Raw genomic sequence first — 24,960 nt, forward strand, 5'->3', positions numbered from 1 at the left:
TGAATTGCAACGAGATTTATGACATTAATGGAAAACTGTTCGGCGACACCGACTAGACGAAGTACACGTTGTTCGCAACAAAGCTGTCGTAGCTTGGTTTCGACCTGGGTACAGACACGATCGAGAGAACGCTAGCGACAAGTTCCCAATCAAAGTGGAGTGCACCGATTCTAGTGAAAGTCCAAATAAAGATAGAGGAAACTCTTCCATGAACATATTCGGGAGACAAAATGCTGATAAACGAAAAGGTAAACAACGGAAGGACAAAGGAAATAAGAAAAGTTATTGTGCCCGAAATGTTCCGCATCACTTGAGTAGATGGTTAGCATAGGAACAAAGGAGGCATGTCAGTTGGCGAGTGTGTCGGCAAACTACAGTCGTCTAATTATGTGAAGGAGGGTGATGTGCTCCACCTGTTTGCCCTGTGGTTCCTTCACGACAAAATCGAAATTCGTATTGCGTTGCGAAGACACCATTTTTGCACTTCAAGTTCGTAGAGTACTGCTTCGAGCGTGATAATAAATCGCATCAACAAAATGGATGATTACACGGTGTTCGACTTATGTAGTTGTGGAGGTTTTTTTTTACTAAACCTTTTTCTGTATTTTTCGTCTGGTGGAGTTGTAACTGAATTAAGAAGTGATAAATTTTTTGTGCTGCATGTAAACTTGTTGTCATAGTTGTGATTTGTACTTTTACTATTATTACATTCCATATTGCATGTGATTGTTGTGACAAATGGGAAGTCAAATTTCTAATTGGTAGGGAATATATCCCCCGCAACCTACAATGAGAGGTCATCAAGTAATCAAAAGTGTTTTAAAAAAATGTTCCAGTATTTTTTTTATTTTTTTTGAAATGGGCCATTATTATTACCCTAGCACTCTATAAATAATGAACCCAAACGACAAGATTGGTGAGCGGATCTGGGGCTTGAAAATATACAAATACCTTTCCACGCCCCGAATTATTTGTAAGCATTAACACATTTGTTGGTATTCCACATCTATAGACTCATCACTACTTCACATTGGTGTTATGGATAGAGATGTCAGCGACTTAGTGGTCTCCTCGGGTTTGAAAACAGATTGTGAAATTGAGTCGATGTCTGATGATGAGTGGAGTTCTGAAGAAGACCTGATGCAGCAGTTGGAGGAGGACATTACCACGTGGCTTGATTATTGTCGAGTTGCAGAGTGTATTGTTTGCGAGCACTTGGTACCGAATGGAACTTGTCGATATTTATTCCCGACTACGCGGTGCAGCCACATTTTTATGCTATAAAATATACGTGTCTATCCGCAAACGTGTTTTCAAAAATTTATGATGTATCCATTCATGTTCATGCACTTCACGCACATTCTTTACGATTAGTACGGCAACTCAAGCAATGTGAATATCGACACATATGAACAATCGGGCATGTTCTTGTGTATACTTGTGCATGAAAAAAGGATATTTACAAATACAAACTCTGTTCGATCACTCGTTGCAGACCATAGTGCATTATTTCAAGACAGTGCTACGTGCATAGCTTTCACTACTACCATGATAAAACTAGATCTGTAATACAATGAATGTGTAGCCCGCCATTGGCCCAATCCGGAGTGCTACACTCTATTTTGGGTTTGCGAGACACATTCCATAGTAAAGTTTTTTGTTTTCGTGCGACGGTGATGAAAATTCTGAACAAGGGAACAATTGTATGTATTCATCAAATTGCAAGGCAGCATTGATGCAATTGACGGTACGTACGTCAAAGTTGTGTTGCCAAGGCACAAAAGGGAGAGTTTCATTAGAAGAACGAGTATTTTGACACAGAACATCTTGGCGACATGCAATTTCAACCCATTTTACATTTGTCTTGCTAGCAACAACAAGGAACACACACGATGATCGCATATTGACCCGAGTTGTACATAATCTAAAAATAAATTTTCCACAACCTGCAAACTGAAAAATATTACCTTGTTGACTCGAGGTTTGCGCACAAGCCTGAGTATACAGCAGCACCCTATAAGGGCTTAGATATTAGATATTATTTCCAAGAGTTCGGGTATTCGACGAGTGGACAACGATGTCGTTTTTGTAATGCACGTGAGCGATTTAATTTCCACCACTCGTTATGTCGCAACATTATCAAGAGGGCGTTCGGTGTTTGGAAACAAAGATGGAAGATTCTAGATCGAATGCCAGCTTATAATATGAGAGCTCAAACTGCTCTGGTCATGGCCTCAATGAGAATTCATAACTTCCTTAGGAGAAACGATTGGCTCGATAAGGGTTAACATAGAGCTGAAAAAGTGGATGACGACGAAGTTGAGATCAACCTTTCTGATGAACAGGATGAAATTGTCGTCGAGCTGGATGCAGTTGTGAAAAGGACATGTCATAGCAACAACTGTGTGATTATATGTCACAGGTGCAACATTAGTAGTCATAGGATGCTAGGGAAATTGTATTTTTGTTACGTGCATTCTGTTCTTTGTGTAACCTATTTTTTTATTATGTTGTTGCTTTAAGTGTCGATGATATGAACGGTAGTCACCGTCTTTACCCTATTATTCTCCCCATGTTTATTTCTCAGTGAATGAATGTTTCCATTTTTTTAAGTTGTGTCTGTGTGTTGACTTGTCGTATGATTTGTAAAAGTGCAGGTAGTTGTAATTAATTCCTAGTACCACGTGGTCGAAACCTTTTAACTCGTCTTCAAGGACAGTAGTGGGATTGTCGAAAGTTGGTGAATTTGAATTCAATGTTAGCTGACATGTTGCAGGTACCAATTGTTAGAATCCATCAATTGTACACCACTAGGGCCCACAGATGCTAGAAATTTTATGGAAAAAAACGGGATGAGAATGGAGGCCAAACGGGTTGTTATATAAATAATTTTGACAAAAATGTAAGAAAAAGAAAAAGAAAACATGTCATCCAATGTTTGTCAACTACTTCTCTACCCATCCCTTTGGTCTCATTCGCTCACACTCTCTTAACTAGTTTCCTTTAACATGTTTCCCATCCACTTTCCATGCCCCTCTTTTTTATGTCGCTTGTCCTTCTTATTGACTTTGTCCCCTCTTCAATCTCAATTCTATTCTCCTTTTCTATGTTTCTACCTTTCGCTTAGAGTAACAATAACAATAAAATTAAAATAATAGGAATATGAATCTTTTTTTCAACAATTTAATATTATTTAGGCTGCATTTCTTCTTCTATCACTATCTTGATTAATACTAATTGCATTACTTTTTTACTCAACCGTTGACATTACAATAAACAAGTTCCATTTACCAACCTTTTGCATATGATGTTGAACCTTGTTATTGGGAAATTATCATGCATTAACATAACCAATTAGTCAAGATTAAATCATGTTTGCCCAATTTTATAATATTTACATTTAAGTAAAAAATATAAATAAATTTTTATTTTGACATTCAAAATAAATAAATTACTTATTCAATAGTAAAAAAATAGGGAGTTTCTTAAAAAATTCAATTAAAAGTTAAAAAACAAGTTATCATCCATAATCTTCCACTTATATTTTGATACTTCACTGCATCATCCTGAAATATCAAATAGCAAAATGTAACATAATCGTAGTCACATTTAAAATAATGTGTTGTAATTTGTTATTCAAATGTAATATAGTAAGGCATCGAGACTCAAAATATAGGTAGGGATAATCAAGCCTATGTCAAAGTAACTTGCTTTTTTTAAAGCAAGCTGAAATTATTCCAAAGTATTTATAATTTATTAGAAACCCAAAAGTAGACCACGTTTTGCAAAAACTTATCTTTAAATATACATAAATTGATCCCTAAAAGTCACAAATCATTCACCAAACCTATCATTCCCACTGAAAATCCCTACTTCCATGAATTTCTAGTCGTTCTTTACCTTTTGGGAGAACATATACATGAAGGAAATGTCAAATCTCCATTTTGATTTTTTTTCTTTTCTCTACCTCTAATGTAGCTCTTACTCGTGTAATGCTGGTCTAACTTACTGGTTCCTATTTGAATGTTTAAAGAATTTTTTTTTAATTTGTATTAAATTCTTGTTCAATAATTTGTGGTCCCGCATGCGGGAAATTCTTAAGTCTGGAGTTTGATGGAGTTTTTGATGAAATTTGGTTTAAGCTGCTTGAAAGATTTTCAAATCAAAGTTGCGTTCTTTGGCGGTTTAATCCTCTAAGGTGCATGATGTCATAATTGGGTCTGATCAATTTGATTTACTTTTTCGTTGCTGCGTTGATTGTGCTTATTTATGTAGGGACGGACGTAGGTTGGCCTGCGCGTGGTTTGGTTTGGGTCGGTTTCAACCCCAACCCAAAACCAAAACCAAACTTGTCGGTTTAGAAAGTTTTTAATCCAAACCAACCCACTCTAACTCTTAAACCAAACCAACCCAAAGTTTGGCTCAGTTAGTCGGTTTAGATTTTAAATATTATCGCATGATAAAAAATGAAAAGTCATGCCAAAAATAATATATGACATTCAATTTAACCACTCACACTGACATAGTCAATGACCAACACATAACCATAACCAAACCAAATCTTCATCAAACTTTTTTCTATCCCAATATAATCTAAGGTCAAGAGTAAGAAAATAAATTTTATGTTACAAGATAGAAACTCAAGCACAAAAATATAAATTTTGTTAACATCTAATGTACAGACTCGAGGAAAATAAAATATCCAGGAAAGTGAAATCGAAGTTCCAAAAGTTATCTACCAAGCACAGCCATCATTTTGAATCACCTTCACCTACAAAACGTGGCAATTTAAATTATATTTCATTGTAAAGATATGATTAAATGCGATGCAGAACAATAAAATTACCTTAAGCAAACACATAAAATGAATTATTTATCTTTGATGTTGGAATCTTCATTCGTTTTCGTTACTTCCGAAAGATCTAAAAAATAAAATGATTCAATTAGTAGTAAATGAATTTGAAACATGTGTGATGAAATAGTTAATTAATAATTATCTTCATCCAATTTATAAAGGTTGAACCCCAACCTTGAGGGCCCCCACCACCTCGCATAGTATCAGAGCTTCTCTTGCACAGACAAGAGTAACCACCTTCCTTCCTCATTTTTTTTTCTCTTCTCTTCTTTTCCCTTCCAAAAAATCCATCTTATGGCTAATTCATCTGCTTTACCCTCTGAAATCCCAGTAGTTGTTTCCAGTGGAAATAACATAATTTCTCCACAACTAATATCTATCAATACTTCTACCCAAATATCCTTCAAGCTGTCTAAAAACAACAATTACGCTTCATGGAAGTCTCAATTCACCAACCTTCTTCTTGGTTATGATTTGATGGGTTACATTGATAAATCTCTTCCCTGTCCAACAGAAAAAATCCTTGACACTGGTTCTAATACATTTATTGCAAATCCTGCACACAAATTATAGGTTCGGTAAGATCGTCTTATTCTTCAAGCAATTCAAGCCTCTGTCTCGTGTAACACCTCTGCTGAAGCATGGTTCAAACTAGAGACCACTTTTGCCAACAAATCCAATACACGGATGCTGGGTCTTCTTCGATCACTCATGAAAGTGAGTCTAGATGGAAAATCTATGGCTGAGTATTTACAAAGTCTCAAAATTATTATTGATGAGCTTGCTTTGATTTGTCATCCTCTAAGTGAAGCGAAGATTGTAGTTCACACACTTAATGGTCTTGGACCAGAATATAAAGAAATAGCTACAGCAATTCAAGCTCGTGATACATCACTGTCTTTTGAAGAACTCCATGACAAGCTCCTTGACCACGAATCCTTTCTCAAACAAGATGAACTTCCTAAGTTAAGTTCACCCGTTACAGCTCAATTGAGTAAAAAATCTTTCAATAACAAGGGACGAAATCAGCAATTTGGTGGCAGAAATTCTCACTCTAAATATCGTTTAAATAATCAAGATGGTCAGTTTACCAACAGAACACATTCAAGCAGCAACTCAGGTGGTCAATTTGTCAACAAAACATATCAAAACAAAAGTCCAAGAAATGTTGACTTCAATCCATTTGCCTATCCACAGTTCCCACAACAGTGGCGTCCAAACAATTAGAATTAGCAACCAACTTATGGCCAAAATCAGCACAAACCCGTTTGTCAATTATGTCATCAAATTGGTCACATAGCTAAGTTTTGCCGTTCACATCCAGCACCACAACCGACGCATAACTGGCCTCAAGCTAATTTTTATAACCAGTGATAAGTCTGGTGAAAATAAAAATTGGGTTCTAGACTCTAGCGCATCACATCATATTACTTCTGACGTCCAGAATCTTTCAACGCATTCAGAATACAGCGGTAACGAAGATATCATGATTGGTGATGGTAATGGAATTCCTATTACACACATTGGTTCCACTACTCTTAATTCTCACACGACCACTTTTTACCTTAATAATGTTCTGTGTGCACCTTTAGTTAAAAAAATTTACTCTCTATTTCTCAGTTTTGTAAACAAAATAATGCTTCAATTGAATTCTTTCCTAACCATTTTCTTGTGAAGGATTTGAGCACGGGGGCAGACTTGGTCCAAGGCCAGAATAAAGGGAACATCTATGAGTGGCCTGCTTCGCACTCTTTCCACCCATCTGCAAATTTCTCCGCTCTCATGGACTCTTGGCATCGTCGACTAGGTCATCCATCTCCTCCCATTATTAAAATTTTTTTATCAGCTCAATCTGTACCATTACCAAAGTCTATGTCTGTCATGTCTCCTTGTGACTCATGTCTTTGTAATAAAAGTCACAAACTTCCATTTGGTGTTTCATCAATCTCTTGTACTGATCCACTTGAAATTATTTACACTAATTTATGGGGTCCAGTCCCTATTTTATCATTTGATCAATTTCGTTATTACGTTATTTTTGTGGACTATTTCACTAAATATACATGGATTTATCCTCTTAAACAAAAATCAAAAGTACCTGCTATTTTTGAGCGCTTCAAAACTATCGTGGAAATTTTTTTCAGAAGAACCATAAAAACTCTATACACTGATGGAGGCTATCAAGGCCTTAATCAATCACTCTCTAATTTTGGCATTCAACATCTTAAATCTCTTCCTCACACACCAGAATTAGTGGGTTCCGCTAAGCGCAAACATCGACATATTGTCGAAACTAGATTAACACTACTACATCAAGCGACAATGCCACTTTCTTTTTGGTCTATTGCCTTTCAATCTGCTGTTTATCTTATTAACCGTATGCCTACACCAGTGTTGAACTCTCAATCCCCTTTTGAAAGCATTTTTCGTCGAGCTCCAAATTATCAAAAACTTCATGTATTTGGCTGCTTGTGTTATCCTTGGCTTCGTCCTTATGCCAAACACAAACTTAAACAACGATCTCGCCCTTGTGTATTTATTGGGTACTCTCTCGAGCACAATGCATATTGCTGTTATGATATACGAAGTCATAAGATATTCGTGTCACGTCTTGTTATTTTTATTGAATCTAAGTTCCCTTTTTTCCTATACTTCTTCAATAGGGTCCAAAGTCAATATTAGTGACACTTCAACGTGGTTTCCTCACAACTAGGCAAATCATACTTCCACTGAGACAAAATCTTCTCCTTCATCATTTATTCATCTTCCTATATTTTCGATCCAAGATAATCTTTCTAATTCTCAAAGTCATGGTTAGTCTTCTTCCACTTCATCACTTCAGACTACCTCCAACACCTTACACATGTCCACAAATAATTCCCATTCTCGATTTGTTCCTCTATCCCCTATGCATAATAGGCCCCATGATGTTTCCATTATCTCGACTAGTCAAGTAGCATCTGAATCTGATCCTAACTTGGACCATTCTTCACAGACATCACATATTAACTTACAAGTGCCTATTACTAACCCTATCCTTCCTACCACAATTGTCACTCGATCAAAGAATAACATCTTTCGCCCCAAACAAATCCTTAACCTTCATACAACTACCAAACCTTCACTTGACCAAACTGAACCTATGTCATTTGCTCAAGCTCGAAAGTCTCCTCTTTGGCGCAATGCCATGAGTGAGGAGTATGATGCTCTTGTTCAAAACTCAACATGGACCCTTGTTGCTCCTAGCCCTACACAAAACATTGTTGGGTGTAAGTGGGTGTTTCGTATTAAGAAGAAACCTGATGGCTCCATTGCTCGGTACAAGGCTCGCCTAGTTGCTAAAGGTTTTCACCAAAGACCAGGAATTGATTTCAATGATACCTTTAGTCCAGTTGTAAAATCGACCACCATTCGTATCATCATTACTCTTGCTGTGGTTAACGGTTGGCACTTGTGACAGTTAGATATTAATAATGCCTTCTTACAGGGAAGGCTTACTGAAATTGTCTACATGCAACAACCTCCTGGTTTTATTCATTCTCAATACCCACATTATGTGTGTAAACTGAAGAAAGCAATCTATGGTCTAAAACAAGCACCAAGGGCTTGGTATTATGAACTCCGTAACTTTTTATTATCTTGCGGTTCTCTTAATTCTAAGTCTGACAGTTCTTTATTTATACATGCTCATAATGGTCATCTCATTTATCTTCTGGTTTATGTGGATGACATAATTGTTACTGGCACTACTCCATCTCGGATTCAACACTTTATCTCCAACTTGGCTAGCAGGTTCTCTTTGAAAGACCTTGGCACTCTCAGTTACTTTCTTGGCGTTGAGCTCTTTCGCACCTCTTCTGGGTTACTTCTTTCACAAGAGAATATATTCGTGATTTACTTGACAAGACCAAAATGCTTAATGCAAAGGAAGTTTCTACTCCTCTTGCCTCTAATGAAACATTACGTCTTCATGATGGCAGTCCACCAACTGATGAAAAACAATATCGATAGGTCATTGGTTCTTTCCAGTATTTATCTCTCACACGTCCTGATGTTTCCTTTTCTGTGAATAAACTATCAAAGTTCATGCATTGTCCTACAACAACTCATTGGTCTATTGTCAAAAGATTTTTGCGCTACCTCAAAGGCACCTTAACACAATATCTTTATATCAGCCGCTACTCTCCTCTTTGACTTCATGCCTTTGCAGATGCTGATTGGGTCAGTAACCCTCCAACATTTCATAGGTAGAATTCCACCTTGTAGTTATATCTAGAAACATAAGTGATTTTGATTCGATCTTTTCTTTAGTTGCACACTTTCAATTTCTCGTATCTAGCAGGCGAGGATTTCACATACTTCACAGCATTATGAATACTAACTATTGAATCATGTGCTTCCTTCAACTCCTCACACACAAGTTAAAGATATGTGCACAACATTTCATGTGCAAATATTTGCCATCCAAAATACACCCATCATTACCCCCAACCAATCATCTTCCTTCTAAGATATGAAATAGTCATTTCATTTGCACTAGCACTGTCCACTGTGATTGTAAACACCTTGTTAAGGCCCCACTCATGCAATCAACTTTCTATAACCTTGCTGATGGTTTCACTCTTGTCATTAGGTATCACACAAAAATTCAAAATTCTTTTCTTAACCATCCAATTAGAATCAATGTAATCGGCTATAAGAGACATATAATTTATATTTTGAATGGATATTCAAATATCTGTAATAAGTGAAACTCTTTGACGTTGAGTAGTAAGGTTCTTGCTCAACTCTAATTTCTCACTCAAATATAGTTGGTAAATATCCCTCACTATAGTCCTATGCAATGAAGGGTCAAATTTAGGACAAGCTACACTACAAAAGTGTCTAAATCCCATCCCTTCAACAAAACTAAAAGGTAGTTTGTCGATGACCACCATTCTTGCACATGCTAATCTACATGCTTCCTTACTGAACCCAATAGACATAAGATTGGTCCCACTACCATCAACTTGTTTATCAAAATTTAAGATTTTTTGCCTTTTGTCACCCACCCTATCAGGATACTTTTTACAATGTTTAACTAAATGACTTCTTAAAGTACTAGTCTCATATTTCTTAGCCCCACAGGCATAAGATTGCCAACAATATTTATACTTACACCTAACATCTTCATCTTTTGGATCTCCCATTATCATGAAATGATCCCATACATCCGAAGTTTTCCTGTTATATTTTCTTTTCCCTAAGCATGAAGGTGGAAGTGGAGGAAGATTGATAGTATTTCTACCTGGAATTGATATTGCTGGGGTTTCACCATTTTATTTACACTTGTTGTCAATATTCATATTCAAAAACCTGCACGCAGTGTGCATGTATTACAACACAATTCAGATTTTAATTACTAAGGCAAATTAAATAAAACGACAGATTATAGTTTGCAAATAAAGGATTTTTAGATTGTTAATTTACACTTACAAAGGTTAAATAGAATAATAGTTTAATTGTATTGGATGCATTCCACAATATCGAATATGGATTACTAATTTCAGATTACACTAATAAATACAATAGATTTCATATTTCCTTGAGATAAAGCTAAGGGCCCAGTCACCTAGGAGTTAACTAATTAATAAATTTCACAACAAGATATTTGTATAAAATATATAGCCACCAGAAAAAAAATTCCAGACATAAATTAACACTCAAGCAAAATAGTCAAAACACAAAACGAGGAAACGAATATTGGATTACCTTGCAGCTATGGAGTCGGAGTCTCGAAGAGTGTGTTGGAAGAATTTTGTGAATAGTGACGCCGAAATAAGTATAATGATGGTGACAAAGTCGAGGCAAGAGTTGGACTCTTTGTCCTTAAGTCGAATTTGCCCCGCAACGGTGCCGACGAATTTCGGCAATCGACTCCCAAGATACAACGGCTACACTTGTGTTTGTAGCACTCCAAAACACAAGTACAACGAACCAAATGTAGGCTTTTGTACTCCACAGATGAAATGAAAGAAAATCAAAATAAATGAAATGATTTTGATTTTGGATAGAAGAGAGGATGAGAGACGTTTTTGCATATCAAACTGTGTGGAATAGGACACCCAAAGGGTCCTATTTATAGACCATGAAGGGGTGTGGACGAAATGGTTGAGGCCAAACCATGCACCCTTTCCAAACAATGCACCTTTATGAAAAGGTGTCTATTCACTAATGGTTGAGGCCTTTTTCGTAATTTCTCATTCATCCGATATTGGTTTTCGAAATGCCAAATATACCCTTCAATACATGCAGAGAAATCAAAATTCTCTTTCGGGGGCGTTGCCCCCGACGCCCCACGAGGGGCGCTGCCCCCTCGACTCTCGCGACCTGACCGGGCAGGTCGATCCCCGTTTGTGCGCCCCGAAGCGGCGAAATGGCAAACAATTTTGCCTAAACGGATTGAGTCGAGCTTTTGAGTATTTGGTCGAATTCGATACGAACTTTAATCGATTTTCAATTCTCAATTTATTTAACCAATATCCAACAGAGTGGAAGTTGATTTCAGGCTTTAGAAGTAATATAGGAGCTAGGAGATTGGATTAGGAATTTGGATTGCAATGAGAGATTTGGAGACGACTAGAGATTGAGAAACCGAATGATATGAGATTAGGGTAACTGAGTGAATTGTGAATTAATTTAAACCTGTGGTTTGAAAAAAAAAAAAAAGTTAGTGAATTGGGACGGTTCGGTTCCCCACCGCTTTGAGGCTTCAAACTGAACCGAACCAACTCAATTCAGTTTTGCTTAATAAAAACCAAACCAATCCAATAGATTGAATCAAATCAACCTGAACCAGTTCGATTTGACTGCTTTAGGCGGTTTATCGAATTTTTTGCCCAGCCTTAGACATAGTGTCATGATGGGTCAAGTGACCCAACAATTTTATAAATCTTTATTTTTTTTTAATCAAGGGAAAATTACATAAAAACAGGCATTTAACTTTTCAAATTCAAATATCTTGCTTAAAAGTTTTTTATTCAATAATATTGTGACATAAAAATTCTATAATATGTGGAAAAAATAATTTGTTATTAATTAATTTGAAAATGTAATTGACAAATTAACCGTGACATGTGAATATTTTTTATTGGTGATTGTGAAATAATTTGTGACTAATTAATTTGATAATATGTGATCAATAAATAAATTGTGGCTTATAAGTATGTAATTGTGATCACTGAATGTATAATTGTGACATTAATATATTTAGTTAATAAAATATAATTGATTAATTAATACCTAAGTTTTGAATTTTGAAACTTAAAACCTGAATTGTCACATACTTATCTAGCTTGTGAATTTTTTCCTCTATTTTAGCCCCTATTTGAGCCATATTTTCAAGGAAGAAAGTAAAAATTTTTGACCGTTATTTTCTAATGCGGGTCCCACCTAAAAGAGATGGAGACAAACGTGGTGGCTGAAATTGATCTCCAGCAATCGAAGTTTTCATTTTTTGCGGCTGAAAATATGGTTCAAAGAGGGGCTTATTGTAAAAAGCCCAAATCCAATCTTTTCAACAAACGGCTCAAACAAGTCCCACCAGTTCGTAATTTTTTTACACAAACGGCCCAAATAGTTAAACTAGAAATCCCTCCAAAGAGCACGAAAGGCAGAGTTCATCCCGCGACTCTAGAGATATCGCTTAAAATCTGCCAGTCACTGTGAGTCACCGACGCCCCCGGAAGTATTTGATTTCGGTTTTATTTCTTTTTTTCTCGCCACTGCTCGGATCTCTCCGCTTCCTGTAAGTTTCAATGAACCCTAACCTTCTAATTCCGGCTTCTGACTGTTTGATATCATATTTGTTTGTTGAAACTTGAAATCGAGGGCTTCTGTTTGAAAATGAGTTGCTGGGCCATGGGGATTATGTTTATTTGATTTGTGGGAATGAATGTTGGTGGGAATTGATTTGAGCGTGCACTGGGCAGTGGCCAGTGAGTTGCTATTGCTGGGGGTTATGTTGATGGGATTGAGTTTGCTGGGAGGAATGACGTGGAGATTATGTTGCCACTTGACTTGTTTCATAATAATGTGATTCCATTTATACAACTGAGCCACTTTATGCTCTAATATTCCCTTCCGTCCCTGCTTTGCTATCTTTATTCTATTTATATTGAGTTTGTTTTATTGATTATTTGATTGCATACACCGGGCATGATGTATTTGACAATATTGACAGTAAGATATCGAATGCATTAATTTTTTCACAACCTTTTTGCAAGTTTGATCGCTCCCCTATCTCAAAATTTTTGCGTCTGCCACTGTATCTTTGTGTGTTTATATCCATGTATTCTCATTGTATCAGTCTCATGGAAGATGTTGGACTCTGTTTAGGAAAAATGACAATTAAAGTATGTTGCTGGAATTGTTTTAGCTTCTTGTTGATGAATTTTTCAGCGTTCTTATCAATTCACCGCACATCTGTACTTCTAACATTGTTTATAGCACTGAAATCATCAAATAGAAGAAAATAAAACGTGTCGGGGGTTCATGCTCAGGTAACCAAAAGGATGTATCAAACTAATGGAATTCTTCCCAGTGAACAAATCCAGACAAAAGATTTTGAAATTTTCTAATAGGTAGTTGCTTTGTTTTCCTTTCCCTTTTAGTTGTTTTTAATAAACTTGACTTTTGAGGGTTCTTATTTTTTTTTATTTTTTCCGAACAGTTACTTTGATACTATTGGAACCAATGGAACGTTAATAGACGAAAATTCTGATTGAAACGTAAGGAGAGACTGTTGTTGGTGTTATCTTCCTTCTTTTGTTTTTAACTGTATCTTGTAAGGTCTTGAATTATGATATGTTATCAGGACAAAAAAAGATGAGGGGAGCCCCTTTTTTAACTTTGGTTTTTTTCTTCCATCTACTTAGAGATTTAATTGGTGCTAACTGTTCCAATGTTTGCTCTTGGTTTCTCAGTTGATTTCGTGAAATTATAATATTTATGTTAATATTTCTAGAGGAGTTTAACTAGAGGAGGAATTATGCAAAAGGACAACGATTCTGGCGGCCCATCAACGACTAGCGGTCTTACTGGGAGGCTACGCCGGCGCAGAGGCTCAAATGAGGTTAATATATTTTTTGAGGCGATTTTATGCATCATGCAGCTATGTTATTCTATGCTCTTCTCAAACATAGAAGATTGGCCGAGTGGAGTTTTTTAAAGACTTGTTTGGTTCAACTAGGAATACAAAGGACTAACGATGGAAAATTCTATCCGTTGCCTCCTTTATGCTTGGAGATATGAAATTAATTTTGCCTTAGTTTATTGGAGTAAAGCTTTGTTGTACATTGCAAGCTCTATCACATTGCAACTGTCAGTAGACCTATATTAGGTAGCTATTGGGAAATTTGCCCTCCTGTTTGACTTAGCAAATGCTGAGGAATTTGTTCTTCTTCACTTGGTTACTAGGAAAAAAACAGGTGAAGAACATGTGAAGAAGAGTATTTAAATGTTACTTCCCTTTTGATATATTTTATGTTAACCTCAGGAATTTAGTTTTTATTACCTCAGGAATTTAGTTTTTATTTTAGTAGTGAATAGGAATTGCGAGGACTACAATTTTCTCCATTTACGTTTTCTTTCTTTCTTTGTTAGTATCCAAAAATATTCTAGATTCAAAATACCTCTTTAAAAAAAAAAAATAATGAATAAATAAATAAATTATATTTAATGTGGTTTCAAACATCTTATCTTATTTTCTTTCATTTCTAATATTTTAGGTTCCTTCTGAAGTTGTTAAAGCAAATGGAAGCCATTTACTTGTAGACGATACAAAAAAATACAAGTCAATGTTAATCCGTATATATTCATCAGTTTGGATGATTGGAGGTTTTGCCTTCGTAATCTACATGGGACACCTTTATATCTGGGCCATGGTAGTTGTTATCCAAATTTTTATGGCAAGAGAGCTATTCAATTTACTTAGGAGAGCACATGAAGACAGTCGCCTCCCAGGTTTCAGGCTTTTAAATTGGTGAGTAAACTTTCAGCCTCTTAACTCGAGGCTTTTATTTTTCATATTCAGTGACCTTTGGATATCTTTCATAATCAAGTTGTGAAGTAGTTTAAGTGGAGTGCAGCTTATGGATTTCTCATGACATGCCAGAGTTTAGATACCCTGGGCTTGCAGTTTTTCGTGATTATAAATTAGCCCATTTGCCAATCAATTATGGATGGTTTTTATATTTAAGTATTAATTTATCAGAAAACATGTTCCAATGTGCACTTTGCTGGAAGTTCTGTATCATGCTCAAGATTTTTCGAGATTGTCATATATCCTCTTTTTTTGTTGCTCTGTTTTCTTCTGTAGCCTTGATAACCTTGTCCATATTATTATTTTTCTTGAAATGTTCAATTAAAGAGGATAAATGAACTCGAAATGCTATGTGCCAATGGTCGACTAAGAGCATGCTTGGGCGAGTGCTTATAAGTATGAGAGAGAAAAAGTATGCGGGGCTCTTTCTCATACTTATAATCTTACTTATAAGCCTCCCCAAGCATGCTCTAATTAGGTCTTTGAATCATGATGATGGGAAGCTAGTATATATGTTAGGCAGACTTTCTGTTTTATCAAGCCTCGGGATCACTTCGGATAGATTGTAATCATTTTTAATCCTATCAACGAGTCATTTGGAAGAGACTTTTGTATCTGTGTGCAAATATTGTTATTGTTTTAACAAACTTGACTATTTCAAATTGAGAATGTGGAAAAGAAAAATCCGGTATATATCATGTTAAAGAACTGAAATTACAGCATTAGCCTACTACCATCAATTACATCAATGGCACGATGGTAATTTGACGCTCATTTCATTTCATCTACTTCTTTGTCATATTCTCTGTACTTAAAATTTTTTATCTCCTCTTCTTGCTTGGAGAAATCACTTCCACCAACTATTATATGCACCTGCTGCATCTCACATGTTAGAAAAATATTTCCGCCTTTTGCACCGAGTCATGCAGTGCAAAGTAGCTAATGATACAAAGAAGCATGGTTCCAAAATAGCTTTTATTTTTGTATCATTCATTCTCTGGGAAAGATCTTCATCTTGCAGTCGATAGGGTCATTTATGTCAATTGATTGCGTATGGCAGAATCCAAAGCATCGTTTATTGTGGAGGATAGAAAAGGCCTTTGCCACAAGCAGTACTCCATTTACTATGATCGGAGAAATGTCAAGATATATATCCCTTTCGATAATTTTGAAGACAGGATTATCAGTGTATGCTTATAAAATATGAAGATCAAATATACCGTTAAGGCATTCACTGCTTACTTCTATGCTCTCGCACATGAATTACTATCTCAAGTTATTTGTCCATGTCCACAGTGATGCTCTATTTGGTGGGGGGTGGATTAGCTTACTCCTGATGTCCAGAAATATACTTTTTTAGTTGATTAGGAGAAATTTCTGCTAGATATAATGCTTCATTCCAATTGGCTATTTCTACTAATTTGCTACTTTCCTTTTTCAGGCACTTCTTCTTCACTGCAATGCTGTTTGTGTATGGCCGCTTCCTCAATCAGAGGCTTGCTAATACAGTTACTTCAGATAAATTTTTGCATAAGCTCGTGATTGGATTTATCAAGTATCACATGGTTACCTGTTATTTCTTGTATATTGCAGGTTGGTACTATGTTTCTTCTGTGATGTTCCATGTAGTGGTTACCTGAGGATTCTCTGGAAAAAAAGTCATACTTAGGTTACAGGCTGTCAAACTGGGTTTTTTTATGCTCTTTCTTTTGAATTTTATCTTTCATTTAGTTCATAATAATAATATGCTAATAATACTTTGTGGTTTCTAAGCCCCCGTTTGACCCCCATTACCTGAAAATGAAAATGAGAGGAATAATATTTTTTAGAAAAATGAGTAGTTGAAAAAGAAGGAAAAATTTTCGATTTACGTGTAATATTATTTTATGGAAGATTGTGTGGTTGAAAATAGAAGAGAGAAAAATGGAATGTAATGTAATTGAATTTAATGGGGATCAAACGGGGGCTAAAATGCTTGATATTAATTTATTATCTATAAGAGTTCTCTTTTAAAATGTTAATTGTCGCCTGTTTCGGGTTAGAAGAATGTATTGAAAATTTTCTTCTCTTGTTGACTTCAGGTTTTATGTGGTTTATTCTGACACTAAAGAAGAAGATGTATAAGTATCAGTTTGGACAATATGCATGGACTCATATGATTCTGATTGTGGTGTTTACCCAGTCCTCTTTTACCGTGGCAAATATTTTTGAAGGAATATTCTGGTAACACAACTTTGAAGCCTCTATTTGATTGTATTAATTACTTAGAATACTAGTATCTGGTCTACTGTCTTTGCATTCTTGCCATTTGATATTATGGTTTTACCACTTGAACTATTTTGGGAGATCTATGGATCTCTTGTTCTCCGTGTGTGACATGTTTGCAACTTGTCCAGTCAAGAGAATAGACTATAACCAGTCTCAAGTTTTACTCCCAGCCGTTGGTTGTATGGACTTTAAATCTAACTTGAAAAGAAAATATTTATAAACCAAATTCCTTTGCAAGTCAAATAGGTAAAAACATTGTTTTCTTTCACAGCAGTTTATCCTGTTTTTGAGATTTCTATGTAAGGTTCTTTTGCTTCTTGATTATTTATATTTCGGTAACTACTGTCCTTGTTCTAAATTAGTTATTAGGACTGACACAGCATCTCACATTTACGTCCAAATTATTGAATTTGAATAAAGAACTTGAAAAATGGTTTAATAATATTGCAGGTTCCTTCTTCCAGCATCACTTATCGTCATCAATGATATTGCTGCTTACTTTTTCGGCTTTTTCTTGGGGAGAACTCCTCTAATCAAGATATCACCGAAAAAAACATGGGAGGGCTTTATTGGAGCATCATTTGCAACTGTTGTCTCTGCATTTGTGGTGAGCAGTCTATCCATTTATTTGGCAATAGGTTTAACATGATGTGCCAGTATTGATGAATGGTCGAGGCTATATCTTTGGTTTACGGATGGCTATTTTGGTCCTTTATTTTTTTCAATCTTCCTTTCAGAATTAGGGTCAGAGCACTTTTAAGTGTGAACTTCGCCAGTGGTTAGACCTTTATGGTTGGATGTCCCTGTTGGTGCCTATCATCATAAACATAACCATCTCACTTTTAAAGAAAGCGAGAAGTGAGATGGAAATAAATATATAATTGGGGATTATAGCAGGAATATGCTTGTTAAAAATTGTGGCAATGAATATACTCTCACTTGTTGTGCAGCTTGCAAATATATTGGGTCGTTTTCAGTGGTTAACATGTCCAAGAAAGGTGACTTCTGCTGCCTTATACCTAATCACCTTTTTTAATAGTCATTATGTTCATTTCTGAGGAATTTAAACTTTCTTGTGCTCTGTGACATGCAGGATTTATCAACCGGCTGGCTTCGTTGTGATCCTGGTCCTCTGTTCAAGCCAGATTATTTTAATGTCCCTCAATGGGTTCCTCTATGGGTAATTGGTTTTCTCTATCTGACCTATGTGCATCTTCTTCTCTGAAAGTTTCTGTATTGATAAAACTGACTTTTCTGTGCATGAAAGTACTTGATGCCTCACAAGTTATGATGCTAGTTTTTTTGGATGTGTATTTAGTATATAGGTATTGATCCTCTCTATCTTGTTAACAATTCGTTAGAAGGATCTTACCTAAACGTTTAGTTTCATTCTCTTATCTTCATTCCGTGCCAATTTGTCTACCTGATTTGCAAAGGAATAAATGAAGAACATCTGTCGCACAACATCTTCATTTACTTGGTCTGATAATTTTCTTGTGTTGTGACATGAAGATCATGCATATGCCATTTTTTGGCCAAGAAACTGTTCAATTGCTAAATAAACTCAAAAGATAATAGAGCTTCAGTAGCTAAAATAAAATCTAAAATCACAAAAATTCTATAGAAACTATCGATTTTCCTTTCCCCCCGCACATTTTGGAGATTGGAACCAATGCATCCCATATTCTTGACCTCAAAACAATCAACGAATCTAAACCCATTGTATAATGCCAATACCATTATGGTTGTGCTTGATTGAGTTAAAGGCTATTAGGAAACTTGTAATGTCTTAGATTGCCAGTGTCCTTAAAATTTCTGTTTATGTAATTTTGTATTCTTATTGAATTTCATATGTCAAAATCTGCTATTCCTTAACTGCTGTGCTTCTTGATTGTTTTGGCAGTTCCCTTGGAGAGAGATATCTGTTTTACCAGTACAGTGGCATGCCTTGGCGCTTGGTCTCTTTTCATCAATTATAGCACCTTTTGGAGGCTTTTTTGCTAGTGGCTTTAAAAGAGCTTTCAAGTTCAAGGTCTGATAGCATTAATTTTTCAATTTTTAATCGGAGCTAAGCCCTCAAATCTAGGTTCATTATTGTTTTTCTTTATTTCATTTTCTGTGGAACTTTGATCCATATGTTAAAGCTCTTTTATCATTGTACTACCCATTCTTCAATGTTTCTTTTTGCTGCAGGATTTTGGTGATAGTATTCCCGGACATGGTGGAATCACTGATAGAATGGATTGCCAGGTTAGTCTGAATGAATTACAGTGAGGCAATGTTACACCTAGTTTGACGTGAAATTTATACTCTTCTTAATGATGTTATCAAAGTGTTAAAATTATGTTAACAAGTGTTGACACAATTTTAAAGATGAAAGATTATAAGTAATTTGATGCTTTGGAGATACCGAGGCAGTGTGTATCTCAGTAAATAAACAAACAATTATGACTAACCTTTTAAGTTTTTATTAATTTGAAAGTTCCAAAAATTTTTTTAGAAGAGTCAATTGTTTATTTTTTATTATTTAACAATATGCATACAAAGAATACTTATAAGCTGCATTGATGATATATAACCTATAGAAAAGTGGGCTAATCCAACCAATCTTGCTTGGACAATGGAAAGAGCCGCAGATTTATCTCTCCATCGAATCATAAGTATTTCAAGTTTTTGGAAGAGGCAATATGCCCTTCGCTGCGTGACAATTCTGATGTATAGTAGAAGACGGGAAACCAAAAACATGAGACAGATAACTAATAATAGTTTCGATCAATGTGATAAATGTTTTAAGTTAAGAAAAAATGAAAAAAGAAAGAAAAATGTGTCTTCAAAATCCTAATTTCTATAGAATATAAATGAACATTGAGGATGAAGATGCAGAACACATCTTAATTACCAGGTGGCGAGTTGACTTCAACATTAGGTTGTACAAGAAGTTTCAAAGCAGGGTTTTGTGGCAAATGTTCACGTGAACCCTGAAGTATTGGATACGTATTGAAAATCATAAAAAATGTTAAATAATTAAAAAATATATACGGATACGTATCGAAAATATAAAAAATATAAAAATACATAAAATAATTGAAACACAAATAATTTAAAAATACATATAGGATACGTATCGAAAATTTAAAAAATATAAAAATCTATAAAATAATTGAAAAATAAGTATCTGGTACGTATTGGATGATATTGAAGAGTGTCGGAGCTTGGATACATATTGGATACGGCTACATAACAAGTTTAGAAGTATCGATGCTTCTTAGAGTGTTCTTGTTATTGTTGATACAGGATATATTTTTGAATTTCTCACGTCCTTTAGATTGACCATGCACTTGCTTTGTCTGTCACGAGAGTTGAACAATTATTATTTTGGAAGTGGGAGAACTTCTCTGATTGTGTTTCAATAGGTTGATCGAGGAGGAGGAAGTTCACTAATTCACCCTTTTAAGTGCTGGAAAACATTTTTAGTTTACCGAGGCTAAGAAATTAAGAGAAGTCGAATCTTGTCGCTCTCAGTTTGCAAAGATGTACACCTTTGAGTTTCTATGTTATCTTCTCCACCATCCACTCTCCTGATTTAGTTTAATTTTTTGTTGTTTAAAGCCTTTTAAACATGTGCGTTTAAGTGCCTTCTTGACTATGTGGGTTTATAAAGTAAACATTGTCAAGCGTTCAAGTTTGTTCTGTAGTTAACTGGTCACTTGTGTCAGATGGTGATGGCCGTGTTTGCATATATCTACCACCAGTCATTTGTCGTACCTCAAAGCTTATCGATTGAAGCTATTATGGACCAGGTAGATGGAACAAGCCGAAAATTTACCGAATTGAACTTGTGAAAATGAGTTGATATTAACTTTATCTTTCATGTAGATATTAATGAATCTTACATTTGAGGAGCAACGAGCTTTATTCATGAAGCTTGAGCAGATCATCCAGGAGAGGCACTTTGTTGAATCCTGAATTTAGGAAAACTGACCTTTGTGTAATGTATGTAGCTGTCATTTTCGCATGTCATGTACATGTTCTGTTTCCTCTCCCTCGTTCTATGCAAACTTTTGCATACACTTGACTTCTGCACATTGATAGTGCTTGTCCCCATTATATTTCTGATATTTCTAATGATTAATGTATGTGTGAAGATAATGTTTGTGTTTTTCTTCTATTTTCTTAGGTGAGAAACAACTATGTAAAAATTGCTTGAGTTCTATAAAAGGTTTTCTCCAAAGTGGCCGTGGCAGTTCAGCTTAACATAATCTTGTTTTCGACTTCTGTCTGCATCTTCTGTAATAACCTAGACAAATTTCTTCCAACCCAACCATCCTTGCACCCTCTGCCATGGAAGTGAGCGCCCATGTTACAGAATGAGCTACCTCGTTACATGCTACATTCTTGCCTAGCAAAAAGTGAATGGGATCGAAAATGCTGAAAGAAGATTGTTTGTATTGTTCATTTACCATCTCGATCTTAGATTGGTGGAGTTCTTGCCCTGTATAATGGAATACGTAGAAGGGTATATTTAGGCGTGCAAAAGCTCCAAATCTAAATTCAAATTTGGGTAACAAAATTACCAATTTCCGATCTCAAGTCTTAAAACGTGATGATCGGCGAGTGCATACACTTTAATTTCAAAATATTTTAAAAGCTCAATAATTTTGAAGTAGGAGCATGTTCGGCAGCCATGAAATTGAACCCATCCAGACTACAAAAGAATTGGCACCGAATGCAAAATGTTCGTTGGAGACAGCATATCTTTTTCTTTCTTTTCTTTTCGATTTCCCACATTTCTGTCTTCTCTTTCTTTTTATTCCCTAGCCTTACTGTAATCCCTTACGATTATAATTTAGATTTTAATACAAGTTAAATTAATAATTAATTTTAATTATATATTTAATGAAATTTACAATTTTTTAATCATAGGTCTTATCAATTTTTATCAAAAATTAAATTAAATTTTAATTTTCACTAAATAGGTGCTAATTTTGGCCCGAAAGAAATTGGCTAAAAAGTACAAAATGTCCATATGTTTGACATTTATTGCTGAAAGCACCCATACGTTTCATTTTTTTAGATTTTCGCCGTTATTTCAACGTTTCAATGTAGAAAACGTAATTTTCACCATTTTTTTAATGTAAAATGATCAAAATACCCTCATTGTTTAAATAAAACAAAAAAAAAAGAAAAAGAAAAATAAAGAATGAATTACAATTTTACTCCTAAATGTTTTAAAAGGTTCAAGTGAGTCCAAATAACTATTAAAATGCCTAATAGTACAAAACGTACGTACGTTTGGCATGTAGTGTGCAAAATATCCATACGTTTCAAATTGGTAAAAATGACATTTTTCACAATGAAACGTGAAAATAAATATGAAAATGCAAAAAAATAAAAAAAAAAATAAAAATAATAAATAATTTTTATGAAAGTTTTGTGCTATTAGACCTTATTAAAGTTGTAGAAACATATGAACATTTTTCACAAAAAGTTTAATATGTAGGGATGTTTTGTGTTATTAAGCTATATTAAAATATTAAAAATAACAAAAAAAAAACTCGCTCTCTCTCTCTTTCTCCAAATGAAACTGTCACTTTAGAAGTGAAAAAAATTCGACCAACCATCGTCCAAACCGTCGAACCTCCATACTGCAGAACCATCTGTTGATGTTTTAAGATTATGAAGAAAGACGTCCTGATGAGTATAGTCGATTATTGTGTTAGAAATGACTTGGGTCTCTTCGAAACAGGTGGTGCCATCGGAGTTTAGATGATGGTAGTTTGGAAATGGTATGGAGGTCTGACAGTTTGAATGATGGTTTCAATTTTAACAATGCCTAATACACAAAACGTCCATATATTTGACACTTTTTTGCAGAAAAAGTTCCTACATTTCAAATTGTTTTGCATTTCATCCCCATTTTCACGTTTCATTGCAAAAAACTTTATTTTCACCAATTTGAAAAGTTATGGACGTTTTGTACACTACCGACCAAGCATAGGGATATTTCGTGCTATTAAGCCCATTAAAAATTATTTGGACTCGCTTGCACTTTTTCAAACATTTAGGAGTAGGATTGCAATTTATTCTTTATTTTTCTTTTCTTTCTTTGATTTTATTTAAATGGGAGGGTATCGTGATCATTTTACATTATAAAAATGGTAAAAATGAAGTATTCTGCAATGAAACATTGAATTAAGGGCAAAAATGCAAAAAAAAAAAATGAAGGAAAAGTCTATATTTAAATAATTATTGCACATAATATGATGTGACATTCATCCAAATTGTTGACGTGAAAGTGTGAAATTTGAATTAAGGGTTGGATCCAGTGTCACATATAATTATGGACACTATTGTGTAGATAATTTTGTACATGTTGCATTTCCCAAAAATGAATAGAAACATTTTTCGCAATAAATGTCAAAAGTAAAAACGTTTTATGCTATTTACCAAATAAACTCATTGTTTGACCATTTTTCTTGTCAGTGGGACCCAGTGGCGCTGTTGTTTCTGACTGCATATGAAGCATAAAGACGGAATTGCCATTACCTCACTTAATAGGAATTTTTTGTGTAGGGGCAATTAGGTAATTTTGTTAGGATTGGTTAATAAATGAAGCCAATGCTGCTACGTATACAACACTCGACAACATTTCGCCCCGTTTGATCCCCATTAAATTAAATTACATTACATTTTATTTCTCTCTTTTCTATTTTCAATCACACAATCTTCCATAAAATAACATTATACGTAAATCGAAAACTTTTCTTTCTTTTTCAACTACTCATTTTTCTAAAAAATACTATTCCCCTCATTTTCATCCAGGTAATGGGAATCAAACGAGGCTTCTTGACGAACTGATGTGGCATTGTTGTTATGTTTAAAAAAAAAAAAAAAACACGAAACGAAAGAAATCCAAAGAATTTCTGTCCCTCGCACGACTCCCCTCATTTCTACCAAATTAAAACCCATTCTTCTTTCTCTCACTTCCAGTTTCCACTGAAAAATATATTATACAATCTCGACTTCCAGTTTCCACCAACAATGAACTGCAAGCAAAAGAGGAAAAGGATTAGATTTTCGAATTAATTGACATTACCATATATTAGGCCATCTCCAAATTTTGCACCAAATTAAAATTCATCTCCAACCATTACACCAAATTAACAGTGTTTAACTATTTTCTTCCCTTTTTTTTATTCTTTATAATTTATTTACTTGAAATATTATTTATTTAATTATTTCATAAATACATAAATTACTAAATAAATAATTATGTTAAATTACGGAAAAGATTAAATTCATTAATAAATATAAAAAAAATAGAACAATTAATAAAAATACTACAACAACGAAAAAATGAAATCATGCCATCAGAAAATAGTACAATGCATTTCGAATTTGGATAGACGATATTACGAAGTAGCTAAATTTTTGCAATTTAATTCTCAGGATTTATATGTTCATTCCACAAATGATCGATTAATGCATTTCGAAGTGCATATCTTTGTTTGGAAATTATTTTAACAATTTTGGAGGATCTGGAAGTGATCTTCTAGATTATTGAATTATGCACTTTTTTATGTATCTTTTTTTTTAAAAATAAAATTAGATTATCGTATGTATACGCTATTTAATATATTTCATTTTAACTTTAGTAAGTAATTGTGTTTGATGTATTTTAAATTGTTTTCGTCTTTTAATTAATTTATTAATTATTATGCCTTACATTTAAAATTTATTTTAAATACAAATAATA

At 34.7% G+C, this 24,960-nt stretch overlaps 1 protein-coding gene across 4 annotated transcripts; it reads left to right on the forward strand.

The window, feature by feature from the left end:
• Window positions 1-12,435: 12,435 nt before the first annotated feature.
• LOC111373207 (phosphatidate cytidylyltransferase 1-like) lies at window positions 12,436-21,369 on the forward strand. Of its 4 annotated transcripts, none has more exons than XM_022995713.1 (14): window positions 12,441-12,641; window positions 13,343-13,476; window positions 13,566-13,623; window positions 13,860-13,967; window positions 14,623-14,876; window positions 16,378-16,529; window positions 17,018-17,159; window positions 17,655-17,811; window positions 18,155-18,202; window positions 18,298-18,384; window positions 19,108-19,236; window positions 19,398-19,454; window positions 20,921-21,004; window positions 21,081-21,369. In XM_022995713.1, the coding sequence occupies exons 4-14, from the start codon at window positions 13,884-13,886 to the stop codon at window positions 21,168-21,170; spliced, it is 1,284 nt and encodes a 427-aa protein (XP_022851481.1). In that variant the 5' UTR covers window positions 12,441-12,641; window positions 13,343-13,476; window positions 13,566-13,623; window positions 13,860-13,883; the 3' UTR covers window positions 21,171-21,369. The 4 variants fall into 4 exon arrangements, with proteins under 4 accessions (XP_022851479.1, XP_022851481.1, XP_022851480.1 ...); XM_022995712.1 differs by having other exon boundaries at window positions 13,396-13,476; XM_022995714.1 differs by lacking the exon at window positions 13,566-13,623 and having other exon boundaries at window positions 13,396-13,476.
• Window positions 21,370-24,960: the final 3,591 nt, after the last annotated feature.

This window comes from Olea europaea, unplaced genomic scaffold, assembly GCF_002742605.1.
Source record: "Olea europaea var. sylvestris unplaced genomic scaffold, O_europaea_v1 scaffold1084, whole genome shotgun sequence".
Classification (NCBI taxonomy): domain Eukaryota; kingdom Viridiplantae; phylum Streptophyta; class Magnoliopsida; order Lamiales; family Oleaceae; genus Olea; species Olea europaea.

Excerpts from the sequence above, each read along its gene's own strand:
- LOC111373207 (XM_022995711.1), top strand. The coding sequence starts at position 13,884 with ATGCAAAAGGACAACGATTCTGGCGGCCCATCAACGACTAGCGGTCTT. Across the intron at positions 13,968-14,622 it reads GGCGCAGAGGCTCAAATGAG|GTTCCTTCTGAAGTTGTTAA; the intron begins GTTAATATATTT and ends CTAATATTTTAG. Across the intron at positions 18,203-18,297 it reads GGTTAACATGTCCAAGAAAG|GATTTATCAACCGGCTGGCT; the intron begins GTGACTTCTGCT and ends TGTGACATGCAG.